The sequence below is a fragment of the Jaculus jaculus genome, chromosome 10, assembly GCF_020740685.1.
Source record: "Jaculus jaculus isolate mJacJac1 chromosome 10, mJacJac1.mat.Y.cur, whole genome shotgun sequence".
Classification (NCBI taxonomy): Eukaryota; Metazoa; Chordata; class Mammalia; order Rodentia; family Dipodidae; genus Jaculus; species Jaculus jaculus.
In genome coordinates this window covers 96,402,140-96,428,193 of record NC_059111.1, presented here as the reverse complement: position 1 = coordinate 96,428,193, position 26,054 = coordinate 96,402,140, and the positions used below count along the sequence as shown (strand labels likewise).

At 48.2% G+C, this 26,054-nt stretch overlaps 1 protein-coding gene across 1 annotated transcript; it reads right to left on the bottom strand.

Moving 5' to 3' along the window:
- Nucleotides 1-1,491: 1,491 nt before the first annotated feature.
- Nucleotides 1,492-21,150, bottom strand: Stra8 (stimulated by retinoic acid 8). The gene is made up of 8 exons (XM_045161064.1): nt 20,977-21,150; nt 17,460-17,535; nt 16,420-16,504; nt 13,481-13,687; nt 12,166-12,454; nt 9,149-9,222; nt 5,685-5,778; nt 1,492-1,587 (listed from the first exon to the last, which is right to left on the bottom strand). The coding sequence occupies exons 1-8, from the start codon at nt 21,148-21,150 to the stop codon at nt 1,513-1,515; spliced, it is 1,074 nt and encodes a 357-aa protein (XP_045016999.1). The 3' UTR covers nt 1,492-1,512.
- Between the last annotated feature and the right edge of the window lie 4,904 nt (nt 21,151-26,054).

Sequence of the window (26,054 nt, the reverse complement as noted above, 5' to 3'; positions counted from 1 at the left end):
CTTCCAAGCTATGTTGGGCTGTGACCCTCCTTAAAACTGTAATCTGAAGGAAACCCTTTCCCCTTCAGTTGCTTTCTGTCGGGTATTTGGTCGCAGTGTCAAGAAAAGAAAGAAACACTCGAGCCGTAGTTTCGAGTCTGAGCACAGGTGTAGCGCGAGCGCGCAGGCGCAAAGCGCTCTGCTGGCGTGTTCGGGACCGAGCAGCCTGCGTGGGCGTCGCTGCAAGCAACTCGGATTCCTCGTGAATTTGATTCTGAATTAACTTTTGTTTGTTGCATGCTCAGAAAATTTTGCCAAGATTTTTTTTGTGCAAGCCCCACATGCAGCTTAAGAAACTGGAACCTAGATGGCTCAGCAGTGAAAAACACTTGCTCGCAAACCCTGATGGCCTGGGTTTGATTCCCCAGTACCCACATAAAGCCACAAAGTGGCGCATATGCATCTGGAGTTTATATGCCGTGGCAAGAGGCTCTAGCAAGCCCATCCTCGTCACCTCCCTTCCCCCTCTCCTTACAAATAAAAACATTAATGAAAGAAATTGGAATCTAGAGTCAGCAATAGACGTGGCCAATACTGTGAACCCTAACAGATGCTCCCATATTTCTACATCCTAACTTTTTAGTGGCAGGACATTTCTTTTTGTTTTGTTTTCACACTTTACCCCCTCAAATAAAAAACAAAGTTTCCCAGTCACTAGCTCACTGAGAGTGGGAAGTCACAGCTGGCAGTGAGGCCGTGTGACATAGTTGTTCATTGGTTTTGTGGATTCAGTCCAATCTACTGCTGCTGCTTTTGCCAGATGCAGGTTAAGCACAGACGCCCAACCCCTGGAGACAACTGCTATAACCAAACCAGCAGGAGTCCCCACAGGGTACCTGTGACTTTGCATACCACCCAATCAGGTGCTCACTGGAGGCTGAGAAGATGACTTTAAGGAGACTGCCTTGAAAACGAGGGTGAGCCCATTCCTTAAAAGAAGGGTTCTTGGGCTGGAGAGATGGCTTAGAGGATAAGCGCTTACCTATGAAGCCTAAGGACCCTGGTTCGAGGCTTGATTCCCCAGGACCCACGTAAACCAGATGCACAAGGTGGCGCATGCATCTGGAGTTCGTTTGCAGTGGCTGGAGGTCCTGATGTACCCATTCTCTCTCTCTCTCTCTCTTTCTGCCTCTTTCTCTGTCTGTCACTCTCAAAAAAAGGGGGGGGGACACATCTTCTAAATCTTATAATCACCAGAAACTCCAAGCATCAAATACTTCTGGGAAAAGCCTATTTCAAAGCATCAGGAAGGCCCAAGGTTGGTGCAGCCGTAGCTGCCAGCATTCAAACTCAGAAACTGCCTCCAACACACTCCTCCTGCTCCCTCATCAGAAACTAAGAACATCAAATACTTCTGGAAACGGCCCATTTCAGAGTTATGAAGGCCAAGGCTGGTGCAACCAAAGCAGCCAGCATTCAAACTTGAAAGCTCCCCTCCTGCCAGCCGGCCCCTTTCCCTGGCAGGCGGCCGCATTACATGTCTTCATCATCGAAGGTCTCCATGCACTTCAGCTTGATCATCTCCTCATCAGCGGGAGGCGCTGGTTCCTGCAAAACAGCGTGGAAGAGGCTGAAATTGGTACCGAAGGGTTCTAGGCAGGTTAAGAAGGTCCTAGCAACTTGGGCATGCCTAACTCTGCCAGTCTCTACTATCTTTCCCCTCTGGCTTCTGGCCAGGGAGTAAGGACGGGTAGTCCTGATCCCATTCCACTCAACTCTGCACTCTGTGACTTTTAGAAGGGAATTTTCAGTGGCCACCCCTCCCCCCCCCCCGCAAAGAGGAAAATGTCTCTTTTTAAAAAATCCTGTATATTTTATTTATTTACTTGAAAAAGGGAGAGGGAGAGAGAGAGAGAGGGAGAGAGAGAGGGAGAGAGAGAGAATGGGCATGCCAGGGCCTCTAGCCACTGCAAATGAACTCCAGACATATGTTTCACTTTGTGCATCTGGCTTACATGGGTTCTGGGGAGTTGAACCTGGGTCCTTCAGCTTTGCAGGCAAGTGCCTTAATTGCTAAGCCATCTCTCCAGCCCCGAGGAAAATATCTTAAAGCTTTATCTGGATATCATTAAACATATCATGCACTTTCTTTGTGTGTGGCTTTGTTTTTTGACATAGGGTCTTACTCTGGCCCAGGCTGACCTGGAATTCACTGTGTAGTCTCAGGGTGGCCTCGAACTCATGGCAATCCTCCTACCTCTGCCTCCTGAGTTCTGGGATTAAAGGAGTGTGCCCTCATGCCTGGCTTATGCAGTTGGTTTTTAAGAAGGGAATGGGATAGTTCTTTGTATGTGAGACAGGCTGTTAGCAAAAGAACAAAATGCAAGGCAGTGTGAGTAGCAGGCGACCACTGACGCTTGCAAAATTATGTTAAACCTGCAGAGCACCCTGGGATGAGCATTCAAGAAACTGGTGTGGCAGCTCCCTCTGGGACCAATGCCCTGCTCAATATCTTCAGCAACTAGTGCCAACAAATGCCAGAAATTTATCATTTATTTGAGATAGAGAGAATGGGTACACTAGGGCCTCCAGCCACTGCAAAATGAACTCCAGATGCATGCACCACCATGTGCATCTGGCTTATGAGGGTTCGGGGGAGTCGAACCTAGGTCCTTAGGCTTTGCAGGCAAGCCCCTTAACTGCTAGGCCATCTCTCCAAACCTTCAGCTCTGAAGTAGACTTTCAGGGTCTTAGGAAAACAGAGTATATTGAACATCAATCAAGGAGCTCATGTGACAGACTCAGGATTTAGATCCCTTCCAGAACACTTGGGCTCCTGGGACCACCTACACTGTCTTATCTCAAGCTTGGCCAGTGTCTTTACCCTGAATGAGAGGCACATGTGACTCCCTGGAGACTGTCTGATATCACCTCTCTAATACTTTTTTTTTTTTAAAGATTTTTTATTCTCACTTATTTATTTATTTATTTATTAGAGACAGAGAAGGAGAGAGAGAATGGGTACGCCAGGGCCTCTAGCCACTGCAAACGAACTCCAGATGCAGGGGCCTTAGGCTTCACAGGCATTCACCTTAACCACTAAGACATCTCTCCAGCCCCCCATTTTTTAAATTATTAATTTGTAAGCATAGTGAGATAGAGGACAGAAAGAATGGGCATGCCAGCGCCTCCAGAAGCTGCCAACTGACTCCAGATGCATGTGCCACCATGTGCGTCTGGCTTTATGTGGGTATGGGGAAATTGAACTCGGATCTTTAGGCTTTGAAGGCAAGCGCCTTAACCACTGAGCTATCTTTCCAGCCCCTCTAATACTCTTTCATTTCCCAGTGCAGAAGATAAAATTCAGGGCTGCTCAAATGCTGGGCAAGCTGTCTCCCACCAAGCTCTGCCTGCGCCCCTCTGAGACTCTTCGTGCCTGTTCCTCCTCCTCCCAGGAGAACAAGGCAGACGGGAACTCCTTCTTCAGCAAAGGGGGGCTTGGTTTACAGAGGTTGTCCTCCAATCCACATGGGACCAGAGCTGACTCTCACAGGAGGTATGACTGGGGTTAGGGGTACTGCCCAGGACCCACAAGGATCAACATGATCTGCAGGACTAATAAATGACAGGATATATGTTTTCTGTGATAGGGAGGGAAAAAAAGAAGAGCAAAAATCCAAGAATGTACTTTTACGGGAAGAGACAAGTCCCAAGAGGCTTGCTGGCATCACTGTAAAAAAGAATGAGTATTCTTTTTACTTTCTTTCTTTTCTTTTTTTTTTTGAGGTAAGGTCTCATGGTAGCCCAGGCTGACCTGGAATTCACTATATGGTCTCAGTGTGGCCTCAAACTCATGGCAATTCTCCTACCTCTGCCTCCTGAATACTGGGATTAAAGGCGTGCGCCACCATGCCCAGCTATTTTTCTTTCCTTTTTTTTTTTTTTTTTTTTGAGAGAGAGAGAATATGCATGCCAGGGCCTCAGCCACTGAAATCGAACTCCATACACTTCACTTAGTGGGCATGTGTAGCCTTGTACTTGCCTCACTTTTTATGCATCTGGCTTACGTGGGATCTGGAGAGTCAAACATGGGCCCTTAGGCTTCGCAGGCAAATACCTTAACTGCTAAGCCATCTCTCCAGCCCCCGGAATGAGTATTCCTGCTAGCCACACAGTGCTGTCTCTTAAGTAGACAACCCATGTACATTATATGAAATTGAAATTTACCAAAAGATATTCAATTGTCTCTGTTCTGCCATTTTCCCTTCCTCACTGTGCATTGAATCCGTTCTTTTTCTATTTTATTTATTTTTTGGTTTTTCAAGGTAGGGTGTCACTCTATCCAGCTCAGGCTGACCTGGAATTCACTATGGAGTCTCAGGGTGGCCTTGAACTCACAGCGATCCTCCTACTTCTGCCTCCCAAGAGCTGGCATTAAAGGTGTGCGCCACCACGTCCAGCTTGAATCTGCTCTGGAAGTCAAGGTGAAGCGGGCTAGTTTAACTACATCTGGCAGAAAGAGCAGCCATGGTGGGGTGACCACCTCACAGACTGGTGGGAAGTGGAGAGTTATCTTTGGGGACAAATGTTTGACCCTAGCTAGGGATTCAAATTGGTCTTATGAGGGAAAAATGAAGTGCCCAGTGTATCTTGCTGGTGTCCTAATTACTTTTAGGCAAATGTTTGCCATAACTATATCACTTAGCATTTTAAATAAGCAGTTTACTTTGGCAAAGTTAGCAGGAAAAAAAAAGCCAAAATTGGGCTGGAGAGATGGCTTAGCTGTTAAGGCACTTGCCTGTGTAACCTAAGGACCCAGGTTTGATTCCCCAGTACCCACGTAAGCCAGATGCACAAGGTAGCACATGCTCTGGAGATCATTTTCAGTGGGTAGAGAGCCTGGTACACCCATTGTCTCTCTCAAATAAATAAAATATTTAAGAAGCCATGGTCATGAATCTGAAAGGGTTTGTTTCCTCCCCTATGGGAGCCTCCTAACCAGAACCTGGATGACTTGTGCCACCGTCAGTTGCAGGGTTGGCTTCTGGGGAGAGAAATTATCTTTCAAAAACTGACCCCCCCCCCCCAATATTGCAGAGTTGTAGAAGATGGTGAAACAGGTTACACTGTTGTAAAGATGCCACACAAGATTTACAAAGGCCTGCTTGAAGCCACTGCCTGGGAATTGGTGCCTTCTTTGTTACTTTTTATTTGTTTATTTGAGAGCGACAGAGAGAGAAAGAGGCAGATAGAGAGAGAGAATGGGCGCGCCAGGGCCTCCAGCCTCTGCAAACGAACTCCAGACGCGTGCGCCCCCTTGTGCATATGGCTAACGTGGGACCTGGGGAACTGAGCCTCGAACCGGGGTCCTTAGGCTTCACAGGCAAGCGCTTAACTGCTAAGCCATCTCTCCAGCCCCTGGTGGCTTCTTCAAAAGGCTCCCATGTAAAGTGGCCCTGGAGGACATTCCTGTCTTTTCCTTCACTCTTCCTGGTACCCTCTTTCCTACAGAAGGCAATGGATGGAAGGTGACCGAGCTTAAAAGGAAACCTCTGTCCAGGGCCCCTTATGGGGTAGTCAGGGTGATGGTAAGCTAGCTCCCCTCCCCCCCCACCCTCCCCCCGCCACCACCAAAGAGGCTTCTTTGCATCCTAAAGATGGGGGTTAGAGATCTTGAGATTTCTTTGATCCCTCCTCTGTCTTACCTGGTGTAACTGGGTGTTGACACAGCAAAGGCTTTTTAAAAAGTCGATGATCTGCATGTAGAGCTGAAACTTCTCCTCGGGCTGCTCCATGCTGCTAGTGATAGCAGAGAGAAAAAAAGCAGACATCCCAGTCCTCAGCCTTCACTGGTGCTTGCTGCCACCTGTTCCTCACCCCGTCAAAGACCGACTCTCACTGCTGGGGAGGGAGCTCATTTGGTAAAGTGCTTGCCGCGCAAAAATGCTGGAAGTGGTGGCATGTGCAGGTAACCCCAGCACTGGTGAGATGGAGACAGGAGGATCCCTGGGCTTGCTGGCCTAATTAGGAAAGTTCCAAGACAGCGAGACCATGTCTCAAAAAAAGGTGGAGGGAGGACTAGAGAGATTTTTCCGTGATTAAGGCACTTGCCTGCAAAGCCTAATGACCTGGGTTCGATTCCTCAGTACCCAGGTAAAGCCAGATGCACAAAGTGACACATGCATCTGGAGTTCGTCTGCAGTGGCAGCATGCCCCAGTGCTCCCGTTCTCCCTCCCTGCTCCCCCACCCCGTGCAAATATGTTTTTTTTGTTTTGAAAGTGGAGGAAGCTGGGCATGGTGGCACATGCCTTTAATTCAAGCACTCAGGAGGCAAAGGTAGGAGGATCACTGTGAGTTCGAGGCCAGTCTGGGCTAAAGTGAGACTGTGCCTCAGAGCGTGACTGTGGACCGTCTCCTCGGGCTGTCCTGCAGTCGTCCCGTGTGCACACACACTAAATTAGATCACAGTGTAAACTCTGTTGGTGTGTGTGTGTGTGTGTGTGTGTGTGTGTGTGTGTAGATGCATGTACTCTGAGGAAGACATCAAGTGTTCTCTATCCGTCTTTTCAAGTAAATATTTGCATTTATTTGTCTGCAAACAGAGATAGAAGGGAGACAGATTAGGCACGCCAGGGCCTCCAGCCACTGCAAACGAACTCCAGATGCATGCGCTACTTTGTGCATCTGGCTTTACGTGGGTACTGGGGAATCGAATTCAGGTCATTAGGCTATGCATGCAAGTGCCTTAACTGCTAAGCCATCTCTCCAGCTCCTCCTCTATGCATCTTATTTCTCAGGACAGTCTCTCACTATGCCTGGAGCTCCTTGGGTTTTTGTTGGACTGGCTGACCAGTGAGCCCCAAGGATCCTCTTGTCTCCACCTCCTCAGAGCTGGGTTTCAGGCATGTGCAGCCATGCCCAGCTTGTTAAGTGGGTGTTGAGGACTGAACTCAGATCCTCACGATTGTACAGCAACCACTCTTACCCACGGAGCCATCTCCCCAGCTCCAAAAAAAAAATAAGCTTTTAAACACCCTGATGGCTTTTGAAGTAGCCCAGAGCTCTTCCTGGAAGCTGTGCACTGCCTCCACATAATTTCATGTCTGGAAGCCCCTGGGAAACTCAAGACTATGGTGAGATGGGCTCTGTGCTCTGATCAGTGTTCTAAGCCATGGCCTCCGGAGCCAGGGAGCAAGATCCCCTCTTACTCTCAGAGTCAGCCTTCTGTGGTGAACCCCGCGGTTCTGGGTCCATCATCTGAGGCAGCTCAGGATGCTCAAGACAGGTGACGCTTGTATCAAGATGCTCAACCTGCAAGAGGCCCCTGCTCAGTGCATCTACCAGAGAGCTCAGCCTTGACGCAGGCTGGAGAGCAGGAAACGATATATTTTTTTTTATTTTGTTGTTGTTGTTCATTCTTATTTATTTGAGAGTGAGAGAGAGAGAGAGAGAAAGAGGCAGAGAGGGAGAGAGAGAGAGAGGGAGAGAGAGAGAGAGAGAGAGAGAGAGAGAGAGAGAGAGAGAGAGAGAGAGAGAATGGGTGCATCAGGGCTTCCAGCCACTGCAAACAAACTCCAGACGCGTGCGCCCCCTTGTACATCTGGCTAACGTGGGACCTGGGGAATCGAGCCTCGAACTGGGGTCCTTAGGCTTCACAGGCAAGCGCTTAACCACTAAGCCATCTCTCTAGCCCAGAAATGATCTTTTTAATAGGCTGCTTTTAATCTCTTCAGCAAGGTAAGGACTTCCCAGTCCTGCTTGGCAAGTCTGCTCTGGCAACTTCTGGACAAAGTTATCTTTGCAGCCTAAACCCAGTGCAGAAATAGGAAGGTCTGCTTCCAGCCATGTGTATTAAACTGATGCTCCACACATAACTAGGAAGAGCTGGTATCGCTGTGTAAGATGACCATAGAGGACTGCATGGCGGGGCAGGTGGGATGGAAAGACCATGTCTGTGTGGGCTGCCTGAAGCTGTCTGCTTGAAGACATCCAGGTTGCAGCCTTGAAGGCTCTCTGCAGACCAGGCCCCATGGAGAGGCCAATAGAGATATTTAGGATGTAAGCATCACCTTTATTCTCATGGGGGAAACCCACACATCAGGCATCTTTCCATCGGCACCATAAAGGCAGCTCTCCTATTCATACAGCCTAGAGGGCCCCCACTCTCTCAGCTGGTCCCCATGGAGGCTCAGGTTCTCTGTTTCCCACTTCTCCCTGACCACTTCTGCCTGGTTGACTGCAATTACCTGTCTTTTTTTTTTTTTTTTTAAATTTGACAGTGACAGACAGAGAGAAAGAGCCAAATAGAGAGAGAGAGAATGGGTGCGCCAGGGCTTCCAGCCTCTGCAAACGAACTCCAGACGCCCCCTTGTGCATCTGGCTAACGTGGGACCTGGGGAACCGAGCCTCGAACCGGGGTCCTTAGGCTTCACAGGCAAGCACTTAACCGCTAAGCCATCTCTCCAGCCCCGTGATTACCTGTCTTTAGGCCACCTAGCTCCAGATAGTGTGGTCTGAAGGTCTGTGTCTCCCTCCACACTCATATGCTGGCATGCAATGCCTGGCGTGATGGCACTACGAGGTGGGGCCTTGGCAGGTTAGTAGGAGCTTACAAAACAGCGGCCCCAGAGAGACGTGCTTACATTGAATGGCACCACTTACAGCGAACTGACCCTCCTGTCTCCAGAACCACGACCAAGAAATGTCTCTTGTTTCTGAGTCATGCAGCCTCTGGCATTTTGGGTAAATATGGGCTTGGGGCAGGGCTATAGCTGCCCTGAGCAGGGGATATGCAGAACCAGGATACCTTGCAAAAACGGGGCAAGTAAGAGATGGATGACTGCAGCCCTGCACTGCCAACCTGTGTGCGCGTGCCAGCCCTGCACCACGATCGAAGACTGTGTGCTCTGGAGAATGCTCCAGACAACGTCACCCCAGGACTGGTGGCAGTATCCTAAGACCAGTCTTCCAATGTCAGAACACAGAAGATCCCAAGGACTTCCACAGAATTATGTGTCTATCTGGGGGCTACAGAGTCTGCAAAGCAGACACACACGCTGTCTCACATGCACACAAGCTCACAGGCATATGCTTTCCCACTCTCACACAAATGCACACATACATAACCTCATACCACCTGCACCTGCCATGCTAAGCTGCCTTCCTCACCTGAGACTACAGACCCCTGGAGCTTCACTTTTGTCCAGGAAACTTGCCACGTCGAAGGCGTCTTCAAAAAGGATCTGAAAGGAAGCACAAAATTCCCTGGGTTAGAACGAGCTTTGCAGTCTGTTGCAGTCTGGTTCGTATTGCTGGTAGAAATCACGTAACCAAGAGCAGCTTGTGGGAAAATGGTTTATTTTGGCTTACAGGCTTGAGGGGAAGCTCCATGATGGTAGGGAAAATGATGGCATGAGCAGAGGGTGGACATCATCCCCTGGCCAACATCAGGTGGACAAAAGCAACAGGAGAGTGTGCCAAACACTGGCATGGGGAAACTGGCTACAACACTCATAAGCCCGCCCCCAACAATACACCCCCTCCAGGTGGCGTTAATTCCCAAATCTCCATCAGCTGGGAACCTAGCATTCAGAACACCTAAGTTTATGGGGTACACCTGAATCAAACCACCACGCAGTCCCACGCCTGCTCCTGGTAGCTTGCTAGGGAGGAGCAGAGAGCTTCTTTGTAGGCACACTATGTCCCCAAAGGGCATGCATGCCACAGCTAAGCCCAAACTTAGTCTCTCTGCCCTTCTCACAGAGTGGCTGACAGTGGGGAGGAAGTTCTGAGAACCCTAACTCCTTTTTCTGGAACAAAACAAAAAGACACTAGCTCAGGTGTGAGAAGCAAGAGCCAGGGCAGAGCCTCAGTTTACAGCCAGGAAAGGCACATGCAGGCCTTTCAAGGTGGGGAGGATTCAAGCCCATGCATCAGCTCATGCCAGGAGCGCTGAATCAGGGTGGAGTTACAGGTGGGCCGGCTCCCAGCCCTGGTCATTAACTGGCTATGTGACCTCAGGCAAGTTACTTCATCCTGTGAATTCTCCTCTATAAAACAAAAAATCACAGGGCTGGAGAGATGGTGGTTAAGGCGCTTGCCTGCAAAGCCAAAGGACCCAGGTTTGATTCCCCAGGACCCATGTAAGCCGGACGCACAAGTTGGCGCATGTGTCTGGAGTTCATCTGCAGTGGCTGGAGGCCCTGGCACGCCCATTGTCTCTTTCTCTCTCCACCTCTCCCTCTCTCTGCCTCTTTCTTTCTCTCAAATAAGTAGATAAATAAAAATATTTTTAAAAACCCAAGAATCACAATTGCTCAGTTTCAATGCCTCCTCCTTCCTGAACAGTGTGTGTTCGTGTCTACACACATGCCTGTATGCACAGTTACACACGTGTGCGGCTATGTGTGGGTGTCTGACAGCATCCTGGCTATAAGACTCCAAAGAGAGACTAGTGTGGCTGTCTCCTCAAAAGTCCCACCCACGGAGGGACAAGGCGGGGAGGTAGTGGCCAAGGAGGCCATATGTCCTACAAACCACACGACAGGGACAGAGCAAAACCTGCCTGCCGCTCGGACAGAGGGGTGATGGGGTGCAGCATTCTTCCCAGGCTCCCCTAATTCTGGGCCTGCTTTGTAGGCCATGGCTGTTGTAACTTCTCAAAGCTGACAGATACAGTTACAGTGAAGGCTGTGGTGGTCTCCAGTGGGTGGTCGCAGTGTTCTCTGAGGTGATAACTGACAGCCTTTCAGGACTGAGCTCTACTGGTCCCAGGGTAATCGTCTCTCATCTGGCCAATGCTGGCCAAGGATAGGAGACAGGTACAGTGGAAGCTTCTGGAAAGGTTTTTCCTTGAATAAGAATGACTCCCTAGAGGAGCTCTTTTCTTCTCTATCAGTTTTAAGGGAGGAAGGATGACAGTAGCCCCAGTTGTTCCAGCTGACACTCCACAGCCAGTGGTTGAGAGCAGGGCAGAGGAGGGTTGGGTTGAGAAACCAGCCTTGGAGGAAGCCGACCACTGAGAAGGGAGGGGGAGCCTGAGTCCTGGAGGACATCACAGGTCAGTTCACTAGCCAGGACCCCCCCCCCATGTGATAAGCATCTTTCCTCATGGCTGAATAATCAAGTCACTGACAGCCAAATGATTCTCACCTCCCTCTACAACCTCGTCTGTCTCGGTCTCTCCTTTCTCTCTCTCCTTGCAAATAAATTATATTAAAAAAAAAATAAACCTTCACTTCCTATTATTCCATGGAAAGCCCAGGTCACAGCAAGAGCAGATAAAATGTCTTTGGGTATGTGCGGGGTGGTCATGGAGGGTATGGTGAAGAAATTCAAGGTCCAACAAGCCTTAAGTTTGGCCAGCGAAGCCAAATGAGCCAACAGGTGCAATAGCGGCACATCTGTTATGGGGGCAACTAGCCTCTTTCTAATTGGACTGGAATCCTGCTCCACAGGATGGAATACATGTCGGATACTGAAAACCTATGACAGGGGCCCTAGGGATGTAATGTCTGCCGGTGTCCGGCTAAATGCATATACTATGTTCACCAAACTGCCCGGTAAGCACTTCTCTTAATGTGCACACCCAAATATTAATGCTACTCTCACTTTTGGGTAGAGAACCTTCTCTTTTCAGATGGTGGCGACCTTGACTTAGAAGGCACCACAGTGCTGAGAAGAAGTGACTGGAGTGCTCAGCACTGAATCATCTCTATCACACCATCCAAGGCTCAGGGTCCATTGTGGAAGAGGTGGCAGAAAGAATGTAAGAGCTAAAGGAAGGATAGGACTCCTTACAATGCCCTTACAATGCACTCTTCCAGACACAAAATGGCCTGGATATCCATGACCTCACAGTGCCTGACACTATGTACACAAGACCATCATCATAGGAGGCAAAGATCATGACATCAAAATGAAAGACTGATTGAGAGAGGAAAGGGGTATGATGGAGAGTGGAGTTGCAAAGGAGAAAGTGTGTGTGTGTGGGGAGAATTACTATGGTTTGTTGTCTATTCTTATGGAAATTATCAATAGCAAAAAGAAATTGGAAGCCTACTGTGAGAACAAATCCCAAACTTCTCAGGCTCACTGAGGTAGGAGTCGGGGAGGCGGGCAGACCTGACAGAGCCCTTCCTCTGCTTCTTCCATATCATCTCACCTTATCCACGGGGTCTGCTCACCTCCTCAGGGGTGGAGGCCAGTGAACAGCTGGCACCTTGGCTGTCCACTCCACTGTCCTCTGGGCTGTTCTCCAGATAGGCCAGCTCCAGGCAGGCCACCTCTTTGAGGTCAGGGAGGCCGCTGTGTCGCTGCTCCCAGGCCTGCAGGAGATTGGCCTTCTTCTCCTCAGAGAGGCTCTGCCACAGGTGGGAGATGGCCGCCGAGACGATGGGGCGCGTCACGTCCTGAGGGGAGATGATGGAGTTCTCCATCAGAAGGTCCATCACCTGCTTGTAAAAGTTGAGGTACCTGGAACAGAAGTGGTACATGTCTCACACCCCAAGCTAGATCCTTAGGAATCTACTCATGGTGCGACCACAACTCACCTTGCAAGCTTGGCCACCAATCCATGGATTACCAACAGCTTAGTCTGCTCTCTGCCTGTTCTGGGGCCCCGGGGATGCAGATACCACCTTGGGTGTCCCTCCCACCGTTCCCTCCCTCCCCCCAAACGCTCTTCCCTATAGAAGGGTGAGTGACGTGGCTGGCTCAGCTCTCCTCCCTATGGGAAATTTTCTTAAAATTCTAAGGCCTTGAATTTGCTCGCCTGATATATACACTTGCTTTAAGTTGAGACTTGAAAGGCACCTCTGTAGAGCGAGTCTGCTACCTAGTTCTCGTCTCTAGGATCCAATATGGCTGCTGAAAAGCCTAGAGGCATGGAGGAGGCAGCAGCAAGGGCAGTCTGATCCAGGCAGTCAGCATCTTTCTTTAAAAGTACATATGTTCTAGGGCTGGAGAGATGGCTTAGCAGTTAAGGCTCTTGCCTGCAAAGCCAAAGGACCCCAGTTCCGATTTCCCAGGACCCGCATAAGCCAGAGGCATAAGGTGGCACATACTTCTGGAGTTTGTTTGCAGTGGCTGAAAGCCCTGGTGTGCCCATTATCTCTCTCTCTCTCTCTTTCTCAAATAAATAATAAATAACTAAAAATTTAAAAGGGTACATGTGATCTGATTTTTTAAGTCTAAAAGTTGACTTTGTATGGTGTATGTGTGGTGGAGGGAGCCCTAGAAATCATCAATAACTCCCTCCTTGAGCCCAGAATTACACCCATTCTAAATAAAAACGCTATATTTGCTATACAATACAAACACAAGAGTATTTGTCCAGCCCTTGGCCAATGCCCTCCTGTGCGCATCCTACATGGAAATTCTTTATTTCCCATGATTCAAAGCCTGCCTGGTTTGAATCAGGCATGCTTGGAGGCAACAGCACAGGCCAGCTGGAGTCTCTGTCTCTGTGTACATGAAACCATCCCACACAATTGTTCACACCGTTCAAATTCCAGGAGGTCTGGTGATAAAGTTCCTTCAGAATGTAAGTCATCTACTCTCTTCTCCTCTTCCTCTTCTTCCTCCTCTTCCTCTTGTTGGTCTTCCTCTCGCTCTTCCTCATTCTGTCCTTCCATAGCATCATCGCCAGCTGCCTCTGCTGGGCACCGTGCTGGGGAGCTATTCTCAAGAAAATTGCTTAAGGCCATACTTAGGGAAGAAAACAGAAATAACCAGTGAACATGGATTCGGATATAATATTAAAAAAATAAACCTTCAGATATAACATTAAAAAGGGCTGCTGGGCGTGATGGCAAACGCCTTTGATCCCAGCACTCGGGAGGCAGAGATAGGAAGGTGGCTGTGACTTCAAGGTCACCCTGAGTCTATACAGTGCATTCCAGCTCAGCCTGGGCTAGAGTGAGACCCTACCTTGAAAAACCAAAGGAAAAAAAAAAAAAAGGCTGGAGAGATTGCTTAGTGGTTAAGGCACTTGCTTGCAAAGCCAAAAGGACCCAGGTTCAAATCCCCAGGACTCACGTAAGCCAGATGCACATGGCACTTGCATCTGGAGTTCATTTGCAGTGACTGGATGCCCTGATGTGCCTATTCTCAATCTCTCTCAAATAAATAAAATATTTTTTAAAAGAATTGCTGTGCATGATGGTACACCCCTTCAATCCCAGCACTCAGAAGGCAGGGGTAGGTGGATCGCTGTGAATTCAAGGCCACCTTGAGATTGTATAGTGAATTCCAGGTCACCCTGGACTAGAGTGAAACCCTACCTCAAAAAAACAAAACAAAACAAAATTTTAAAAATAGCCAGGCGTAGTGGCACACACCTTTAATGCCAGCTCTTGGGAGGCTAGCATGAGACTTTGCTTTGAAAAGAAAGAAAAAATTAAATTAAAAAAATAAAATAAAATACAGCCAGGTATGGTGATGCACGTCTTTAATCCCAGAACTTGGGAGGCAGAGGTAGGAGGATTGCCAAGAGTTCAAGGTCACCCTGAGACTACATACTGAATTCCAGGTCAGCCTGAGCTAGAGTGAGACACTGCCTTGAAAAATCAAAAATCAAATCAAATAACCCTTCACTTCCTGTTATTCAACAGAAAGCCCAGGTCACAAGAGAAAAAAAAATAGAGATAGACAGATAATGACCAAATAGACCAAAGGTTGATGGTTCAACATTTGAAAATCAACCAAAGTTATTTTACCATATTAACAGAAGTGGAAAAATTATATTGCTTATCTCATTTTGTTAGTTTGAGACAGAAAAAGAGGGTAAAACTGTGTATATGAAATGAGGTGGCTCCTACTTGATACAATTTTGTATGTTTTCATGTTGTCTAACTCAATTTTAATGTGTTATCTTCCCCCAACTATATTCTACAGGCTATGGTATGCATTCATTATATAAAAATTTAGAAAACAGGGCTGAAGAAATGGCTCACCAGTTAAGTCACTTGCCTGCAAAGCCTGAGGACTCAGGTTCAATTCTCTAGTACCCACGTTAACCCAGATGCAAAAGGTGGCACAGGTGTCTGGAGTTTATTTGCAGTGGCTAGAGGCCCTGGTTCTCTCTCTCTCTGCGTGTGTGTGTGTGTGTGTGTGTGTGTGTGTGTGTGTGTCTTCTTTTCAAATAAATAAGATATTTTTAAAAATTTGGAAAACAAAGAAAAAGAGAAGGAAATAAAAGTCATGAGCCACCCTGCCAAAAACCCTGAGAAACAACCTTCCTTCACACAGGCAGGCATTTGGTGACTACCAAGTAGGTTGTAGGCCCCTCCAGGACAGTAAAGATGGTGCGTGTTCTACATCTCATCAGAGGCCAACCCGGATGAATATCGTGCCATTAGAGCTGGATTTATCCTAGGGCCCGGCCACTGCCCTACAGTCTAAATGATGATCAAAGCAGCCCTGAAGGATGCAAGAGCAGGGTGGTGTGGTTTGAGGGCATTAGATCATCTTTTGAGAGCAGAACGGAGCAGATAGGAAGCGCTCTTCCCCAGCCCAAAAGACTCGCATGTTGAAGGCTTGGTCTCTAGCCAGTGGTACTATGTCGGGATGTTCTGGAAACTTAAAGATGCGGGATCTGGATGGAGGAGGTAGGTGACTGGGGTGAGGTTTTGATGGCATCTTGTCCCTGGGCTCTTTCTATCCCTCTCTCTGCTTCCTATGCAGCCGGTTGCCACATGCTCCTGGCAGCATGATATACTGCTGGGGCCAAAATAAATGTTGGCCTTCTTTAAGTTGTTTTCTAAGGTATTTTGGTCACAAGAACAAAAAAGATAACTAACAAAGTAGGGTAGGAGAAAGATGTTTCTCAACTCAGTCTCCCTTTCAAAGTTTGAATGTAATATTTCAGAGTTCCCCTTGCAGCCCTGGCAACATCTGCATATATGATGGATGCCTTTCCTCTCTGAGGCCTACTTTGACTTCTTTCAGGTTTTTGTAAGATTTGAAAAGCCACGATCTGTATTTCCTTTTATGTACCCTCCAATAAAGCCATTATTTGAGGAACATATAATAGTACGTGTGTGTGTGTGTGTGTGTGTGTGTGTGTGTGTGTGTGTGTGTGTATTTATAATACATGATGAATATTGTGATCTCAATCCTCTAAAAGTAGTGGGGGAAAATGAAACATATTAGGTGGATGAATATTCTTCAAAATGACCACTGATTTTCTCTGAGAGGTGAGTTGCTATGTGTTTTCAGGCTTTTCTCTATAGGGATTATTTTTATCACTGGGGGGAAAAAAAAACCAACCCATAATATTCAGATAAAAAGTTATCCCCAGAACGTCACAGATGCAACTGTGCATGTGGTAGCCATGATGGTTTTGCATGCTGTGGGAAAGGGAGACTGCTGTAAACTCAGCACTGAAAGTTGCCAGTACATAACAGCAGTTTTCTATTCTGGTGTTCCTTAGGTCTTACCTGTCACTTTCAGAGTAATTTCTGGCATATACTTCCTTGACCTCCTCTAAGCTGTTTGCATTCCCATCCTCCAGGTTGAAGGATTCTATCAGGGAGATGAAGGCAAGAGAAACAAAGAGGGGAAAAAAAAAATCAGGTCCTGTCAATCTCTGCTAACTATCTGGCCCACAGAGATCACAGTTGTAACTCTGGACCCTTCCAGGTTCAGCATTAGGGAGCCCAGGAACTTTTCCAACCTCTCCATCAAGGTATGAAGAAGGTTCATCCCAGGACAATCACTGACTCATTTCTGCTCTGGCCTCTCCAAGTAAGGTCAGACGCCTTCAACCACATCCCAATAGAAGACCCATCAAACTCACAACCCCATGGCCCCTGTCCATCTTGCTAAGCTGCAAGCCCCCTAGGGGAACGGGCAGTAATCTCCATTACATCTCAGTGCAGTGCCTGGCACATAGTTGGTTCTCTACAAATACCTTTTGAGTCTTTGTAACCCAATCTCTGCTTTCAATATAAAACCCATGCCATGCCAGCTATACATCTGACAGAGGATTAATATCCAGGATATACAAAGAACTCAAAAAACAAAGTAATAAGAAATCAAACAACCCAATTAAAAAATGGGCTATGAAACTAAATAGAGAGTTCTCAAAAAAAAAGAAGGAAGGAAGGAAGGAAGGAAAGACAGAAAGAAAGAAAGAAAGAAAGAAAGAAAGAAAGAAAGAAAGAAAGAAAGAAAGAAAGAAAGGGTTAGAGAGATGGCTTAGCAGTTTAAGGCGCTAGCTAGCAAAGCCTAAGGACCCAGGTTCAATTCTTCAGGTCCCATGTAAGCCAGAGGCACATGGTAGTGTGTGCATCTGGAGTTTGTTTGCAGTGGTTAGAGGCCCTGGTGTGCCCATTCTCTCTCTTCCCCCACCTACCCCTCTCTTTGTCTCTAATAAATAAATAAAAATAAATAAATCTTTTTAAAAAAGAAATACAGTTGGCATATAAACATCTAGAAAACCCACACCAGCCTTCTCCAAGGAGGGAGGATCTCTTGCCTTTGAGTTTCAGCACATTATCCAGGGTTTGTTCCAGTTCCTGAATGTACATCTTCGCCTTATTCAAGACCTGCCACTGAGGACACAGATAGACATTGCTGAAAAGACAGACTTTCACTGCACAGACTGGTTTTGTAGACCCAGGAAACTCCTCCCCAGTTTGAGCCACCTTCTCTTAAATGTGAAGTTACATCCTAGATCTTCTCAGTGAAAAGGACAGGAGGTTGTTCTAATGCATACAAGGCATGGAGTATCCTGGTAATGGGTCCTCACCGAAATACTGAAGTTTCTGGAAAAATACCAAACTATGGGACTGAAGGGTTTCTCAGTGGTTTAGGCACTTGCCTGCAAAGCCTAACAACTGGGGTTTGATTCCATAGCACCCACATAAAGCCAAATGCACAAATTGGCACATGTATTTGGAGTTCATTTATAGTGGCTAGAGGCCCTGGCATGCCCATTCTCTCTCTCCCTGTCTCTGCTTGTAAATAAATAAATGAATAAGTAAATATTTTTAAAAATACCCAATTGCTAGTGCCACATATAGGCAGAGGTCTACATAGATTACTTGCGGTGGGGTAGGGTGGGAAGGAAGCAGAGCTGGATGTGTTAACTCTCAGGTTTGCACAAAGGCCTAGAGCTCAACTTCTGCTCAAATTATGATGATGTGCCATGGGAAGGTTAACTTCCAATGTACTTTTCTCAAGATATTCATTGGATAAATTCAAATACTCCACATAATCTAAAAACACTAGGGGCTGGAGGAATGGCCCAGTAGTTAAGCCATTATCCTGAAAAGCCAAAGGACCCAGGTTCAATTCCCCAGGACCCACATAAGCCAGATGCACAAGGTGACACATGTATCTGGAGTTCGTTTGCAGTGGCTAGAGGCCTGATTTAAAAGGAGTTTGGGAGCTGGAGGGATGGCTTAGCAATTATGGCATTTGTCTGCAAAGCCAAAAGGACCCTGGTTCAATTTCCCAGGACTCATGTTAGCCAGATGCACAAGGTGGTCCATGCATCTGGAGTTCCTTAGCAGTGGCTGGAGGCCCTGGCATGCCCATTCTCTTCTCTCTCTCTCTCCCTCCCTCCTTTCTTCCCTCCCTCCCTCCCTCTCTCCCTCCCTCCCTCTTCCTCTGTCAAATAAATTAAAAAAAAAAAGAGTTTGGGCCAGGCATGATTGTGCATTTGATGGTGCATTCGTTTAATCCCAGCATTCGAAGGGCTGAAGTAGAAGGACTGCTGTGAGTTCAAGACAAGCCTGGAACTACAATGTGAGTTCCAGGTCAGTCTAGGCTAGAATGAGACCCTACTTGGAAAATACCAAAAACAAACAAGCAGGGCTGGAGAGATGGCTAAGCAGGGAAGTTACCCACATAAGCCAGATGCACAAGGTGGCACATGCATCTGGAGTTCATTTGCAGTGGCTAGAAGCCCTGGTGTACCCATATTTTTTCTCTCTCTCCCCTTGGAAATAAATAAATAATAAATTAAAAACAAAAAAAGGAGTGAGGCCAGGTGTGGTGGTGCACGCCTTTAATCCCAGAATTTGGGAGGCAGAGGTAGGAGGATTGCCAAGAGTTCAAGACTACCTGAGACTACATAGTGAATTCCAGGTCAGCCTGGGCTACAGTGAGACTCTACCTCAAAAAACAAACAAAAAAACAACAACAACAAAAGGAGTGAGTACCCTGGATGGGTGAATAAAGCTGCTCCCAGAAGCCATATATTGTTACAAGAAAAAAGAAAAGAAAAGAAAAGAAATCCCAGTACCAGGAGTGGGATACCTACCAGTGAGTTATTGGTCAGAAAGGCCCATGAGGCCCTCCCCCAGAAACAAAATAGGCTATTGCCAAAGCTCTTGGTTTCCCACCACAACTACACAATAAGACCCTATTGTTTTTTTAAAATTATTTATTTATTTATTTATTTGACAGGGAAAGAAGGAGAGAGAGAGAGAATGGGTACACCAGGGCCTCCAGCCACTGCAAACGAACTCCAGACATGAGTGCCCCCTTGTGCATCTGGCTAATGTGGATCCTGGAGAATCGAAACTTGATCCTTTGGCTTTGCAGGCAATGCCTTAACTGCTAAGCCATCCCTTCAGCCCAAGAACCTATGGTTGAAGGCACCAATTGTGGCACTCTCTCTTCTTCTTAAGAGGGTAAAGGAACTATAAATATCTATCTCTGCATTCTTTTGCTTCCTGTAATACCCTCAGTTTACTAATTTCATTGCTTCAACCATTACCCATCTACTGGGCCTTCCTCCAATCTCTGGCAGCTAATTAAGTAACTTGCTCCTAATTAGCAGTTACAGAGCTGTATGAAAAGAAAAGCAGAAGAGTAAGAAAAAGAGTTGCGTGTGGAGGCACACCTCTGCAACCCCAGCACTTAGGGGACAAAGGATCATGATTTCAAGGCTAGGCTTGGCTGCCTTCTCTGGGCTATGCAGAGTTTGAGTTGAGCCTGAGATGCAGAGAAAGGCTGTCTCATAATGGCAACAACAAACAAAAACAAAAGAGCAGGCAAGGAAAGACAGATGCTTACTTGGAGAGCCCTGTTACCTAGTGGAAAGACGTGGTCAATGCACAAAAACCAAAGAGAGGGTTGGGGAGATGGCCTAGTGGTTAAAGACACGTGCTTGCAAAACCTGCTGGCCGGTGGCCCAGGGACAATTTCCTAGCACCCATATAGAGCTGCTTGTGGGCCAGACTCATACTCAGCTGCAAGAGACCCTGTTTCTGACTGGGCATGGTGGCACATGCATTTAATCCCAGCACTTGCGAGGCAGAAGTAGGAAGACCACTGTGAGTTCGAGTCCACCCTGAGACTACATAATGGGTTCCACGTCAGCCTGGCCTACAGTGAGACCCTACCTCGAAAAAACAGACGAGAGAGAGAGAGACCCTGTGTCTCCAAGAAGGTGAAGCACAGAGAACTCCTCAGACCTTCACACCTGAGCTTTGGCATGTGCACATACACACACACACACACACACATACACACAAGTAAGTAAAAATTAAAAACCTGAGTGTGTGTATGTGTATATATGTGGCAATGGTTTGCCTGTGGTGTGTGAATGCATGTATGGTGTGGTCAATGTGTGTTTGGACACATGCATGGAGTCCTGGAGTACATCTGTCTTGGGTTGGCCATTGCCCATGAACAGGATAGTCACAGAGGTCACTGGGTAACTAAGGTCTCCCCTCAGGCCCATAGTTTCCCTTCATATGTCAGTTTGGTTTGCTCCAGGTGGGCCAGACTCATATGCAGCTGCCAGAGACCCTGTCTCTAGCTGGGCATGGTGGCACATGCATTTATTCCCAAGGCCTGGCTCACACGATTTACCTATGGGCAGTAGGCACAGCAGCCTGAGGCATCTGCAGCTGGTCACTGAGCACACAGAGCCCCAGCCTTTGGGATGGGCAGAAGGGCTTTGGCACCTCTAGGCCATTCCTTGCCTCCAACCCACCGTGCATGGGAATGTCTCCTCCACCACCCCCAGGTCCCTATACCTTTGAGGCTATGAGATCTGACTGGTAGTAAAGCTTCTTTCTTAGTTTGCTGAAGAGCCACATCATGGTGGCCCGATGGCGGGCCTGGGACAGGCGTCTCCGGGCCATCCGAGACTGATGCTGCTGCTGCGTTGCTGCTTTCTTGGGCTGGTTGCCTTCTCCAGAGGTTGCCATTACAACCTGAAACATAGCAATTGTCGTGCCTTCCCCCCCCCCCCCCTCCAAAATAAAGATACATTAGGGAACAAGTAAGAAAGATGGAGCAGACAGAAAGTAGCCAATGAATGGAACCAAGCAGGTGTGCATTGAGTCCTAGCTGATCCATTCTCTCTCCCTGATGACAGACTCCTGAAATCACATGCCGTCTACCTCAGCCCTTCACTGGAGGGCACTGAGTCTTACCCAGGAAGGTTCTGCTACATTGCAGATACTCACCAGACACTCGTTCAAAGACAGCAGCCATACCTCAGCCTGTCCTTCACAGTCTGTTCAAAAGTGAACAGGCCCGGATGACGTCCTAAGTGATAACTGTTCTAACTGTAAGTATGACCCCTGTTTTATCTGTAGGCTTAACATTTCCTTCAAGCCGGGCATGGTGGCGCACGCCTTTAATCCCAGCACTTGGGAGGCAGAGGTAGGAGGATCGATGTGAGTTTGAGGCCAACCTGGGACTAAAGAGAGCCGCTCTATTTCTTTAAACAGAGGGAATTCAATTTGCTCACCTCTGTTCCTAGCACAGGACCTGACCCCCCCCCCCCACTCGATGCTGAGGTTTTTTGTTTTTTAATTTTATTTATTTATTTGAGAGCAACAGACACAGAGAGAAAGACAGATAGAGGGAGAGAGAGAGAATGGGCGCGCCAGGGCTTCCAGCCTCTGCAAACGAACTCCAGACGCGTGCGCCCCCTTGTGCATCTGGCTAACGTGGGACCTGGGGAACCGAGCCTCGAACCGGGGTCCTTAGGCTTCACAGGCAAGCGCTTAACCGCTAAGCCATCTCTCCAGCCCGATGCTGAGGTTTTGAATGAATTAGGATATGAGGTTTCTTCCAGATCCACTTTCCCTTGAGAGTCCTGCAGTATCGGTATCCTTTATGACTTTGGATAAGAGTTGGTCAACTTTGATATCAATCACATGGAGAGACTGGTGAAAAATATTAAAATGCGATAGTTTGACAAACTCAGGCTAAATATTTAATTGTCATGGTGGCATTGTTAAGATGTATGATTTGGGGGGGGGGTGTTTCCAGGTAGGGTCTCACTTTAGCCAAGGCTGACCTGAAATTTACTATTTAGTCTCAGGCTGGCCTCGAACTCATGGGGATCCTCCTACCTCTGCCTCCCAAGTGCTGAGATTAAAGGTATGCACCACCATACCCTGCAAGACGTATGATTTTTAAAAAATACTTTTATTTATTGTACCAGGGCCTCCAGCTGCTGCAAACGAACTCCAAATGCATGTGCCACTGTGCATCTGGCTTTACTTGGATACTGGGGAATTGAAACTGGGTCCTTAGGCATTGCAGGCCAGCACCTTAACCACTGAGCCACCTCTTCAGTCCAGATGTACGATCTGGTAATTACCCAGACTGTGGCATTCCATTACAATAGCAGAAAATGGGCTAAAGTAACACATTCAATAATAAGTCGATGGGCAAACAGTGCTCTGGATGAATGAAGGGTTCAAATTACTAGAACTCTCTCAGGACTACAAATCAGCTGTTGGCTATGGGCTACAAATACGAAGTCCCTGTGGGCTCGTGGGGGAGTCCGGAGCTCTCCACTATCAATGCCCGGGGCACCTCCAAGGTGCTATTGGGAAATTTGTGCACGGCTGAGGGCTTCACCGGAGAAGGGTGCAGTTCTGGCCTCTACCACAGGGGGCAGACTTTGCCATTTCTTGCCTCTGAGGAAGCTCCGGGCTGTCAGCTCTCAGGGCCGCTGCACCCCTTGTGGTGCAAAGCGCACGGGAGCAGTCCTGTCAGCGGCCCGGGAACCGTGGCCCTCACCTCCCGCTCCCCCGCCCGCCTCAGCGCTCCCAGGTCAAGAGCTGGGGGCGGGGGGCTTTTCCCTTGGAATCCTAGCAAAATAAATAAAAATAAATTCTAGTTAGTAAATGATACAGGGAAGCTCTAAGAGACGATTCACCACCAAAGACAGGCTGGATACATGCCTCTAAAAGGGCATTTTGGGAGCTGGAGAGATGGTGCAGAGGTGAAAGGTGCTTGCTTGCAAAGTCGGGGTTCAGCTCCCCAGTAACCCGTGTAAAGTGGTGCATGCGGCTGGAGTTCGTTTGCAGGAGGCTCTGGTGTGCCCATTCTGTCTGTCTCTCAAATTTATATATATATATATATATATATATATATATATATATATAGAGAGAGAGAGAGAGAGAGAGAGAGAGAGAGAGAGAGAGAGAGAGAGAGGGGTTTTTTCAAGGTAGGGTCTCGCTCTAGCCCAGGCTGACATGGAACTCACCATGTAGTCTCAGAGTGACCTCGAACTCATGGCAATCCTCTTACCTCTGCCACCCGAGTGCTGGGATTAAAGGCGTGCGCCACCACGCCCGACTAAAAAAAAAAAAAAAATTAAAAAAATTTTTTTAAAAGGTCCCTAAAGCCAGATGTGGTGATTTGTGCCTGTCATCGCCAGAGGGCTGAGGAGACGAGGAGGGTCATGAGCTTGAGGCCAGCCGAGGCTCCATCATGAGTTCCAGGTCAGCCTGAGCTGCTGTCAGACCCTGTGTCAGCAAAACTAACTAATGGATGAACTAAGTCAAACTGACTAAATGTACTAGATTTAAAAAGATCGGTTTTTGGAGGCGGGGCGAGCATGCTGGTGCACGCCTTGAATCCCGGCACTGGGGAGGCAGAGGTAGGAGGCTCGCTGAGAGTTTGAGGCCAGCCTGAGGCTACAGAGTGAATTCCAATGAATTAAAAAAAAAAAAACAAAAACGGGGGGTGGGGGACTGGAGATATGGCTCAGTGGTTAAAGGCGCTTCTCTTACTTAAGGCCCGCGTTCGATTCCCCAGGTCCCACGTTAGCCAGATGCACAAGGCGGCGCACGCGTCTGGAGTTCATTTGCAGTGGCTGGAGGCCCTGGAGCACCCATTCTCTCTCTGTCTCTGTTTCTCTCTCAAATAAATATTTTTCTTAAAAAAAAAAAAAAAGCCTTGTAGACTAAATAAAAGAAGCGACCTCGTCTTTCCTAAGCTTCTTTCAGTCCTTTTTTAAAGCATCCCCACAAAGCGTTTGAAGGCGAAGCCCTTCTCCTTAGCAAACTCCAGGCAGAATGGGAAGGATTTGCAGCACCACGCATTCCTGCCTCCTTCAATCCCCCCCCAGCACCCACCATACATGTCAGGTTCGTGTAAGAGGAAAAAAACAAAAACAACAACAACAACAATCCCCAAATCACCATCAAACATGGAGGCGTCGCGGGTGACAGGCATGCGGAGCCCCCCAGCCAGCCCCCCCGCGTCCGCGCACGCCCCGTCCCGCCGCAGCACCCTGCAGGACCCGGGCCATCGGGGGACCCCCACGCCCGCACCCTCGCACCCACGCACCGAGCACGCCAGGTCCCCGCTGGTGGGAGGCGCGCGAAAGCCGCCTGAAGAAGCAGCCCAGACAGCCGTGGGTCCTGGCTGCGAAGTGGGGGCGGCAAGACCCGAGGAGCAGCTCAGGCTCCGGGCTGGGGGACCAATCGTGGCCCTGTCACCAGCTCTCCCCTCCCCGCAGCCAATGGGGGTGCGCGCCTGGCTGGCCAATGGGCGCGCAGGGAACCCGCAGAGACTGTAACAAGTTGCCCGAGTGACACCCAGGAGAGGGTGTGGAAAGAGCAAGAGGCTGGAAAGGGAGACGGGGTGACCTTCTGACCTCGGCTCTCTCAGTGCTCTCCTCCCCAGCCAGGGCCATGACAGCCACCTTCTAGGGTTTATCTGCAGGGCTGGAGAAGTCAACTTCCACAGAGGACCTCTCTGCACCAGCCTTCCTGCCTCCAGGGAGAGGAAGAAAAACTGAAGATGTTCGGGGGAAAAAGGATACTAAACGGGAAAGTGGGAAATGACACATTTTACTTTTTTTTTTTTTTTTTTTAAATTGTGTTTTAAGGGCTGGGGAAATGGCTTAGCAGCTGAGGTGTTTGCCTGTGAAGCCTAAGGACCCTGATTTGATTCCCCAGGACCCACATAAGCCAGATGCTCAAGGGTGTGGGGCGCATGTGTCTGGAGTTCGTTTGCAGTGGTTAGAGGCCCTAGTGTGCCTATTCTCTCTCTTTCTCTCTCTCTCTCTCTCTCGCTCTCTCTCAAATAAATAAAGTATTTTAAAAACATTTTTTTAATTTATTTGTTTATTTGCAAGCAGAGATGACAGAAAGAGAGACAGGAGAGAGAATGGACGCTAGTGTTTCCAGGCACTGCAAACAGACTCCAGATGCATGCGCCACCTTGTGTATCTGGCTTTCCGTGGGTCCTGGGGAATTGAACTTTTAAATCAAGCAAGGAGTAACAGAGGGAGGGGCGTAAGAGGGATTGCAGAGAGGAACTTTAGAGTCAGGCTAAAATGAAAAGGAGGGCTGGAGAGATGGCTTAGCGGGTTAAGGGGCTTGCCTGCAAAGCCTGAGGACCCGGGTTTGATTCTCCGGATCCCGCACAAGCCAGATGAGCAAGGTGGCACACGTATCTGGAGTTCATATGCGGTGGCTGGAGGCCCTGGCGCGCCCATTGTTTGTTTCTCTCTCACGCTTTCTCTCTCTCTGTCTCAAATAAAAAGTTAATTAAAAAAAACTTTAAAAATGAAAAGAGGACAGGCCCGGTAGCATGGTGGAGACCCCATACACTCCCTGGGTACATGTTAAAAGTTATAACTGGGCTGGGCGTGGTGGCGCACACCTTTAATTCCAGCACTCAGGAGGCAGAGGTAGGAGGATCGCAATGAGTTCGAGGCCACCCTGAGACTACAGAGTGAATTCCAGGTCAGCCTGGGCTAGAGCAAGATCCTACCTCATGAAAACATAAAAAAAAGGGTTGGAGAGTTGCCTTGGCGGTTAAGGCATTTGCCTGCAAAGCCAAAGGATCCCGA

Excerpts from the sequence above, each read along its gene's own strand:
- Stra8 (XM_045161064.1), bottom strand. The coding sequence starts at position 21,150 with ATGGCAACCTCTGGAGAAGGCAACCAGCCCAAGAAAGCAGCAACGCAG. Across the intron at positions 13,688-16,419 it reads AATTACTCTGAAAGTGACAG|TATGGCCTTAAGCAATTTTC; the intron begins GTAAGACCTAAG and ends TTCTTCCCTAAG. Across the intron at positions 12,455-13,480 it reads GACCTCCTGGAATTTGAACG|GTACCTCAACTTTTACAAGC; the intron begins GTGTGAACAATT and ends CTTCTGTTCCAG.